At 45.8% G+C, this 10,391-nt stretch overlaps 1 protein-coding gene across 3 annotated transcripts in view; it reads left to right on the forward strand.

The window, feature by feature from the left end:
- The window catches only part of Mrtfb (myocardin related transcription factor B), a 165,724-nt gene extending 157,677 nt beyond the window's left edge, over positions 1 to 8,047 (forward strand). For 2 of the 3 annotated variants that reach the window (XM_087569215.1, XM_087569216.1), the window contains one exon: positions 2,819 to 8,041. In XM_087569215.1, coding sequence (XP_087425341.1) covers positions 2,819 to 3,354 — 536 coding nt within the window. In that variant the 3' untranslated portion in view covers positions 3,355 to 8,041. Of the gene's footprint in view, positions 1 to 2,818 lie in introns of all 3 variants that reach the window. The other variant, NM_001427624.1, reaches the window with a different exon arrangement.
- The last annotated feature ends 2,344 nt before the right edge of the window (positions 8,048 to 10,391 follow it).

A 10,391-nucleotide genomic window follows, 5' to 3' on the forward strand; every position in this document is an offset into this window, starting at 1 on the left:
ATAAAGCCCTTCAGTTCCACATTGAAGGATGGCCTGATGTTAGATCCCCATAGCTGTCGCCTGGAACAAAGTAAAGACTTCTCGCACAGCAGAGCTGAGCCAGCTCTGACCTCTGCTGATAACCACAAACCATGTTCTGTGCGCCAGTCTCATCATGGGTGAGAACTTTCCAGTACCTTAGCTTGGACTCCCTCTGTTATTCTATTAAAATTCAGAGTACGTCTACATATACGTTATCGGGGTAGTAAGATTACTCAATGGATAAGGTGCTCACTGCCAAGCTTAATGACCTGACTTTGATACCCACAATCCACATCATGGAGGAAAACTAACCCCAAGTTGTTCTCTGACCTCTACACACGTTCTGTGGTAGCATGCATATATATATATATGCATATATGTACATATATGCATATATGTATATATATATGTAATAAACTGTAGTTAAAAATAAAGTTTACAGTGTGTTGTCTTTAAGTCAGACATTAGCTCCCCCCACCACACCCCCTGCAAAAAAAAACAAAAACAAAAACTGCCCGTCTTAGGATTTTATTGCTATGAACAGACACCATGACCAGCATGAGTTTTATAAAGGACAGCATTTAATTGGGGCTGGCTTACAGGTTCAGAGGTTCAGTCCATTATCATCAAGACAGGAGTATGTTAGCATCACAGCATCCAGGCAGGCATGGTGCAGGAGGAGCTGAGTTCTACATCTTCACCCGAAGGAAGCCAGGAACAGACTGAGCACCCTCAGGCAGCTAGGAGGAGGGTCGCTAAGCCCACCCCACAGTGACACACTTCCACCAACAAAGGCCACACCTTCTAATAGTGCCACTCCCTGGGCCAAGCATATGCAAACCATCACACTGCCTCAGCTCCTGTGTCTTTAAAAGTAAGCATAGAATCAGTTTTTCAGAAACTTCTTGGAATGGTTGCAGTCCAGTGGCAGAGCACACACACACACACACACACACACACACACACACACACACACACATACGTGCATGTGTGCACACACACAGGTCGCATAATGCCATACTAAAGTCCTCTGGTAAAATAAATCCTAGAGTTTGAAGTAGTAATTAATGTTTTTCTATCTGTTTTGAACACATATGAGCAGATGCTGATACCCTGGGCAGAATCTGTGGCATAGTGAAGGACATTGCCATCTGCATGTGGGTCACATAAATAAGTGGAATTCTGCAAAGAACTATATTGGTCTTTTAAAATATATTAAAGTCATGGTTAACATAAACTGAAAACTTGGGAGTTAAAAAATAAATGTGTATTTAAAAATCAGAACATACAATTTTTGCTCAATCTGATAAAGATAAGTTTTTTTTTCCTCAGTGGTTAATAATAATACTTGTGGGACTGAAGGGATGGTTCAGTGGTTCATTGGCTGCTTTCCCAGAGGATTCAGGTTCAATTCCCAGTGTCACATGGAGACTCACAACCATTTGTAACTCCAGTCCTAGGGGGAAATCCAATGCCCTCTTGTGGCCTCCATGGGCACTGCACACACATGGTCTACAGACACACAGGCAGACAAAATACCCAGACACACTGAGCTTTTAAGTCTATGGTTCATTAAGTCTTTCCCCTACACTATATTCTCAGAGAAATGAGAACTGGACATTTAATCCTAGGACTCAAGAGGCAGAGATAGGCAGATCTCTCCCAAGTTCCAAACAGCCTGGTCCACATATTAAGTTCCAAATCGCCAAGGCTACACATAACCAGAACCTTTCTCAAAACAACAGGGGAGGAAATTATTAAAAATCATCTAAGTGAGCACTAGTGTGTCTATAACAGAAGGTCTGTTAGTTTTCCAGTTGCCCTGTTAAGGAGTCAATATGATCACGTAGGGAGATGACTCCATCATTGTGTGTCATGCAAGCCTGAGGACCTGAGTTTGGTTCCCCCAGAACCCATCAAAACACAAAAGTAGACACAGTGGCCTATGCCTCTAATCCTGGTGTTGGGAAGGGAAGAATGAGTGGATCTTTGGGGCTTGCTGGCCAGCCAGCCACTCGGGCTGAGCAGACGAGCCCAGTGCAGAGATGACCCCATCCCAAACATAGGGCTAGTTAGATTTGAGGAAGACATTTGCATCTATTTCTGGCTTACACACAGAGAACCAAAAATAGATAGATAGATAGATAGATAGATAGATAGATAGATAGATAGATAGATAGATAGATAGATAGACAGACAGACAGACAGACAGACAGACAGACAGGGACTGGAAAGATGGCTCAACACATAAGAACACTTTCTGCTCCTTTAAAAGCACTTTCTGCTCTTGCAAAGGGCTAGAATTTGGTTCTCACCACCCATGTTGGATTCATAAGTGCCTGTAACTTCAGCTCAGGGGATCAGACACCTCTTCTGGCCTCCATGGACTCCTACAGGAGCACATTCACATGTATGCATACCTAAGTAAAAATTAATTTTTTAAGAATAAATTAAATAAATAATGAATCCTTACTAAGCTATTTACCTATTTAATTGTCCAAAGTTTAGTTAACTCAGAATAAGAACTCTAGAGCAGTGACTGACCTGCCTCACCTTAAGGAAGGGAGGGCAAAGGCCATGATGTCATCTTTGAGTTATTGATAAGGTGTATTGCATCTGTTTTATAACTTTCTAGACTATATTGACAAACTGGAGTACTGTCCAACTATAATGACTTTTTGTAAATTTAAAAAGAATTAGAAGGAGCACGTTTCTCCTAATATGTAAGAAAGGGTGATAGAATAGTCACTAATACAGTCAATGGCAGCAAATGCTAACACCATCAATTCTTCTGCAGAGATTTCCTTCCCGATAAAAGAAAAGCCTTCTCCAATTTCCAAGATGAAACCAGTGACAGCCAGCATCACTACAATGCCAGTCAATACAGTGGTGTCTCGGCCTCCGCCGCAGGTCCAAATAGCACCGCCTGTATCCTTAGAACCTGTGAACAGTTTATCTGCCAGCCTAGAGAACCAGCTGGAAGCCTTCTTGGATGGAGCTCTGCCCTCAGCCAATGACATTGCCCCACTACAGGGCAGCAGTGAGGACAGAGAGCCTTTGTCTCTGATCGAGGATCTCCAGAACGACTTGCTGAGTCACTCCAGCATGCTGTACCAGTCTCACTCTCCCATGGAGACCTCTGAGGCCCAGTTTGTGTCAGGGACGCCCTGTCTGTCTCTTGACCTGTCAGACCCCAACCTGGACAACATGGAGTGGCTCGACATCACCATGCCCACCACATCCTCTGGGCTCACTCCACTGAGCACCACTTCACCAAGCATGTTCTCTACTGATTTTCTGGACCCACAGGACCTGCCACTGCCATGGGACTAAGGTCACAGGTCACTTGTCTCAGAGCTCATAAGATTTGGAAACATGAAAACAATCCTGAGGCCAGTGCTTAGAGCTGGAGCCATAACTGCACTGTGAAAGTTAAAATAAATCGTCACAGAAAAAAAGGAAGGCCACAGCCTGGAAGCCAAGTGTGAGAGACTCCACAGAGACAGTCCTTGTGAAATGCCTTAGATAAAGCCAAAGGCCAGGCTCCATCCGCAGGAAGTGGCTCTGGTCACCAGCCACATTTCATCAGCGCTGCTCTCCTCATGGGCCTAAGAAGAGGCAAGCAGTTCCACTTGAAACACCAGGCTACCATGAGGGAGGGAGGGAGGGAGGGAGGGAGGGAGGGAGGGAGGGAGGGAGGGAGGGAGGGAGGGGAAGAGCAAGCGTACATGTGCTCCTTAGAGTGGCCTAAGCCAGGTCAATAGCAGAGTCAGGCATCTGAACACTCTGGGCAGCTGGCGGCAGCTTCCAGCCAGAGGCTCTGAGTCCCACTTTGAAATCTGTGTGCCTGCGTGATGTCACAGGTCATTTTGTTAGTTTGGGAATCAAAATGAACAACCTTTCACTATAAACATGTCTACAAAATGCTGAAACACAAGAGCCTGGTCTACAGAGTTCAGATACATTGATAGTGCTGCAGCTTCCCCATTGACCTTGGCAAATGAGGTTGGTTCTCCTGTGACGTTAGACATTGACATGTGTTTTGACCTTGTGACCTCTACAATCTTTGGTAGAGTAAAAAGATGGCCATTTAGGGTCCTACTTGGAATAAGTCAGATATCTCTAGAGTACTGAGCCACAGTGTCTCCATCTTTGAAGACTTGCTGACAGACTCTCTCAGGTGACCATACCCATCTCAAAGAACCAAAACAGGCTTCAGCATGGAATTCTTTTCAACGTAATGAGTTAGAAGAATGGAAGGTGTAGGCTGTCTGTCAGACTCTAGGACAGTCCCACCTTGAGCACAGATTAGACCAACCTCCTGTCACCAGCTCCCTGGTTCTCATTGCATAGGCTTATAACTGGATGCCCTGCCTGCTCTCAGTTGTTCTCAAGCCTAAAAACTGAAGGTCTTATTCCTTTTTTTTTTCCTTGATCCTTAACAAAAAGGTTATATTTGTCAAGTGATTTAAGAATTTTCTAAAATGCCTACTGCCACAGGATTTCCACAACTCTTAATCTAGTGAGCTAGTTATTGACAGATTGTAAATAACTGACCAGAGTATTGAACGACAGCTCTTGTCCTATCCCCTTCCCATCCCCTTTAACCTGAGCCAGGTGGGCTTCCTAAATCAATGCCTCTTCCACAGCACAGGGAAATATCCTGACCCATCATCTAGAGAGAACCTTATTCATTTCTGAGGAGGTCTTGCCCCAAACTGATCAGAATGGCCCCTTTCCTGGCTTTAACCTCTGGTGAATAGCACTCTCACCTGAAGCTTGGCATTCTGGTGGGCAGGAGCCACTGAGTTCTGGTAATCCTCTTGTTCAGAATCTGGTAGTCAGTATTGGGAGCCATCACCCTGGTAGCTGGATGCTGTCGTCTGACCAAGCCTCCTGAGGGCACTCTCACGGGACAGTGTGTGACAGTTGGCCCTGCTGCACAGCTGCTTGTGCCCCAGACAGCCCCAGCTGAGGACCTGGGAAGGCATGTTTCCCAGGGGAATTTCAGCTCTAGGTTTTGGTGGAGAGCTTTAGTCCTTTCTCTCCAGCTTTGAGTGTCCAATTTAAAGTAGTATCAAGTATCAGTGGGTTTCTGGAAGCCCATAATTACTACTAGTGTGTTTCTTCCTGTAGAAAAACTTCAACTTCTATAATCCTGAGTTGTGAGTAGAAACAACATTCTGGCCCTCAAGTCCCTTTTTAAGTTATTTTGAAGCTTGCCACAGGACAGACAATCTCCAAACACAGTGGAAACAGAAGGAGGTCATCTCAGTTGTTGGTGTACCTAGCCCATACAGCCTTCAGTCCATCAGGGTCCCATTTCTTAAATGGCAGGAGGCCTCCAGCCACTGGCTTCACTAGCAGCCTGCTCCCTCATAGCACCCCTTGCCCTACTCTCCTGGTTCAAGCATCCTGTAGGTACATGTGACACTAGTAACATGAGAGCCACTTGCTAGGCCTTTCCCACATGTTCTGGACAAGAGTGGGCATCCTTCCCATCAGCTTACATAAAAGTGTCATGACCAAAGGCCACTCTATAGAAAGGCCTCTTGACCAGCCCCAGCCCTCAGTGAATGCATTGAAAAAGGTGTGTGTCTGAAGATGAATTTGTTGTTTAAAGCTAGTTTCAGGCCAGCAAGATAACTCAGCAGGTAAGGGTGTCTGCCAACAATCCTGAGTGAGGGACCGAGCTTGAGCCCCAGAACCCATGTGGCAGAAAGACAGAGCTGACCCCCACAAGTTGTCCTCTGACAGAAGTGTGAAGTTATTTCACAGCCATTAAAGCACATTAAACCCCACAGTGCGTGTGCATGGTAGACGTGTAGTGTAGGCTTCTATTTGTATCCTGTTGCCAAGAAACTTCCTCCTAGAAGCCTGGAGTGCCGCAGTAGTGGCTTCCCCAGCCTCACTGCTTTGCCTAGTCCCACAGTTTAGTGGTGTCAACAACTTTCTGAGGCACAGATCTCCAGCCTTACTGTGGTGGGATGAGTGGGAAGAATTACACTGTGGCTTCTAGAAAGCTGATGTGTCTGTGGCCTTGTACATTTCAGCAAGGTGTCTCTAGGAAGCCTCTAAGGTTGTTGCACTACTCACTCAGGCATCCAGTCACCACATGAATGCCCTGAATTCATGGAACTTTTCTCTCAAATATCATCTCTGTTCATTTCACACAGATATTTAAATACGACTTAACACTTTCCATTCAAAAGCTCCATGGTTCTTTGACCACATGCTATGCCTTACTTCAGAAAGCCAGCTCCGAGCTGCAGAGTCTGGGAAATATGGCACTGTTGTCAGCCTGCACTCTCAGTCAGCCAACGCTGAGGGGGGTGTGAGAGGAGTGTCCACTTTGTCACCAGAGTGGACCTGAGCTTCCTGAAGTGTTTCTCCATGCAGCAAGGCTGTTCTCATAGTTACTGTAGTACTCTGTGCAGTAACAGCTGAGGAGGCAGCTGTCCCTCCAGTCAGGGCAGCCACTTTACTATCCACAGCAGACCTGACTCAGGGAAGTCGCCAAGAGGAGACCCCATCTTATTTCCACTCTTAGTTGTTGCTCAGTGGCCAGTCTCAGAAGCTCTTTCTGGTAGAAGGCTGGGGGCTCCATTACCACCAGGATTGGCAGAGAAAGCTGAGTGGCTATTCAGTTCTGCCAGCAGAGCAACCAAGTCAGGGCCAGCAAAGTCTTAACATCGTCGCTTGCCTCTGTCCATCACAACACACAGAACACTGAGGATATCAAATACAAAGGGCCCCTCCACCCCGGAGGACCATTAGCCCCAGGTTATCCCAGCACACTAACTGGAAGGCTAGCTTTATCAGGGAACACTGCTCATGCTCACAGAAGGTGTGTTTGGAGAGCATCATCCTGAACGTTCAGCTAATTGTAAAAGATTTTCGTCAAAACTGGAAAGTAGCAGTTCTGATATGTCATTTTTGTTTCCTAGTTCAAACCTTCAATCTCTTTTTCATTTAACAGTCTCTGGGCTATATTTTTATTTGTCCAGTGACTGGGAGTGAGGAGATTGTTTTTTCCATCACTCACTCTGACAGTACCTGAGGTGTCCCTGTGGAGTGGAGGTGTCCCAGGCTTGTGACAGCAGCTTAACAATCTCAGATCTACTAAGTGCTGTCTGGAATCCTCAGAGACACCAGCAGTAAAAGGAGAGCTTTTTGCCAACACCCAAGACAAAGCTTTAGTGAGTGGACAGACTGACTGGGAAGCAGCCCATCTGTCTTACCTCTGCTTTCTGCTGTGAGGAACCCACCCACCAACGGGAGAGGAAGATTTAAAAAAAGGGTTCAATATCTATCAAAAGTACTTGACCTCAAGAAACCAATAGTAACCCAAAATGCTTAAAGGAACCAAAGGCATCGCCAGGTATTTGCCAAAAGCAGCCACTTTGAAAGTTTGAGACCAATGTGATCTCAAGTCAGTCCCCAAACTGTTCCATTTAAGGTTATAATTTTCAGAGATGTAGATATTTCTTGTTTTCCTGTAAAATAGCATAGAGCTGTTTTGTTGGTTTAAGAATAATATACTTGGTAGTAATGCAGAATTATTTTCTTGTATGTCAAGTTTAGTTTTCTGTTGCTTGCAATGGACATGCAGGTGTTTCTCTTCTTTTCATCTTCACATAATGTCTTAGCATCTCACTTCCTGAAAAGAAAGGAGGAAACACCAGTGGGCAGCACCATGCTTGTTGAAGCACTTGTTTAATGAACAGAAAATCATGGCAATCGGGGGTCCATTCGTTTGTTGCCTTTATGTTGTTTTTAAAAGACAAACCATGATGCCTTTGTACTTGCTGTTTGCACCCCTGACTCAATTCTGTACTGTGTCTGAATGCCATACGTTTGCACTTGTACCATACATAGGCGATGCAGACTGTATTTTTATATGTGTGTGCATTTATCATTGGATCTTTTGTACATAGTGGCAGTATTGTAGCTGATCGGGAAATGTTTGATATCAGCAATTTTGCATTTTTGTGTCTCAAATAAAAAACATTTTGATGTACCATGATGTTGTGTATACACAGAAATACACTGTGGGGTGCTGTAGACTTGTGAGATGGGACAGTCTCTGGCAGGACAGCATCTTCAGAATAGCTCCTAGCCAAGCGCAAGCAGGCTAACAGAAAGTAGGCTGCCCACCCCCTGTCCACATACACCAGAAGCTCATAGGTACTCACTAACCTCGGCCAGACCATCAAGATGTGTTCTGCCCTCAGAATCAGGAACCACTGAGCAAAAGGCATTAAAGTATGTGGTCCTTGCCACAGCATGGGCACAGAATGTCCACAGTAAGAACTGGCTCCTCTCTGATGGCAACAACCGCACCAACAAAATGTCCAACCACCCAGAGCTGTGCCCAGCTTCAGTTCAGCGAAGTCTCAAAAGCAACTACTTAAATACAAGTACTTTGTGACCCATATAGAATGATATTTAGAAGTTAGTAAGTGGAGGGAGACATTTCAGCCAAAAGCCCATGGTTAAATTTGATGTAATGTTTTGTTGTGTAAATTTGCTCTGGGACTGGGCCACGCTACCATCCCCCACCCAGTTTCCCTTGAATCCACAGATAAAAGACACACACACAGAGAGTTTGTTCCTTTTCAACGTGCCTTCTTGGCACAATTGCTGGACATTACTATCTCCTGCCTGGAGAAGTGTGCCCTTATCAATACTCTTAGCTCCACACCTCCCACCTGCCTTGAACTTCAATGGTTAGTCCCATCCAGCCCCTGCCAAACATACTGACCATCCAGCTGTAGTAGTGGCCATGGGCCCCATCTCCTCCAGAGACCTTCTCATGCCAAAGCCTGGCAAAACTCCTCTCCTTCCTTTTCCTCCAGGGACCTGGAAGTTCCAGCTGTACCTTCCCCCAGCAATTGACCCGTGGCTTGCTTTACTGACAGATCAAGAACCAACTGGAGAACAGGACCTTAGCGTCAAGAATACCCTTACAATGTTGTATTCCCCTCTTGGATTAGAAGAAACCAAACAGTGGTTAGCTTAATTGACAGTGAAAATCAATGTGACTATGACAATCAGAGAAGGCTAGTCAACAGTTGCAGAAGACAGATATCTGTGTATTTTGGGTGCAAGAGAGCACACAACAGACTAATAAGTGGACTGTCTGCAGTGTCCCTCTTATTACAGACAGATCTGCCTGCCTATAGGATGATACTTCACATGAAACAAAACTGGGACACTAGGGTGGGTGTCAGGAGGAAACTCTTGGATGAGGGCAGAATCCCTGGAGACCAACTGTGCCCTGCCCTTCTCTTTTGCCCTTGCAAAGCAGCAAGTTCAACACTGGCTTTGGTCTGTGGGAAGGGATCCACAAAGGAAGTACCCAGAAATTGGGGTTGGGCCAGTAGGAGACCACAGGCTGCAAGGCTACTGGCCTGGGGCATTAGAATCCCCCACAAATCTCTGGGGTTTTGCTTGCTTGTTTTCTGGTAGTACTGAGCTTTAGAAAGTCTTTAAGGTATTGGGCAAAGTCTTTTGAATGTGTTAGGAGTCTTCGATGCCAAAGCTTTACACTTGGTGATGGCTGCTAATGGGTGATGGCTACATTGTTGCAGATGGGTGATTACTAGTGTGGTGGTTTGTATATGCTTGGCCCAGGTAGTTGCATTATTAGGAGGCATGGCCTTATTTGAGTGAGTAGGTGTAAGCTTGTTGGAGGAAGTGTGTCACTGTGGGAGTGGGCTTTGAGATCCTCCTCCTAGGCATGTGAGAGTAAGTCTGCTGCTGGCTTCCTTTGGGTGAAGATGTAGGACTCCAGCACCATGCCTGTAGGATACTGCCATGTTTCCTGGCTTGATGATAGTAGACTGAGCCTCAGAACCTGTAAGCCAGCCCCAACTAAATGTTGTCCTTTATAAGTGTTCTTGCTCGTGCTGTTGATTCACAGCAGTAAAGCCCTAACTAAGACAGCTAGTCCACGTGATATCCCAGCAGCATGGAATAGACAGGAGGTTCATCAAGATGCTTGAACACCAGAGGTTATTAACAGTTTCGGTTTCGCCTGGTCCCATAATTTTGGGGTTTCCCATTCTCTCTCTCCTCCTAGAGTAGCAGCTGTACTGCCTCCTCCTCTCCACCCCCCTGAGCCCCAGAGTTCTGTGTGTCTGCCTTTTCCCCTTTGCCCCCCCCCATGTGTGTGTGTGTGTGTGTGTGTGTGTGTGTGTGTGTGTGTGTCTGATGCCTAGCTGTCTATCTCTGAGGGTCTCTTTCCTCTGCCTATCTCTCTCTGAGTGTCTGTCTCTCTCTGCCTATTTCTCTCTGTCTCTGAGTGTCTCTCTGCCTATCTCTGCTATCCTCTCACCCTTCTTCTCCTCCCTCTCTTCTTCCTCAAG

Source organism: Rattus norvegicus, chromosome 10, assembly GCF_021556685.1.
Source record: "Rattus norvegicus strain SHRSP/BbbUtx chromosome 10, alternate assembly SHRSP_T2T, whole genome shotgun sequence".
In the NCBI taxonomy this organism is placed as follows: Eukaryota; Metazoa; Chordata; class Mammalia; order Rodentia; family Muridae; genus Rattus; species Rattus norvegicus.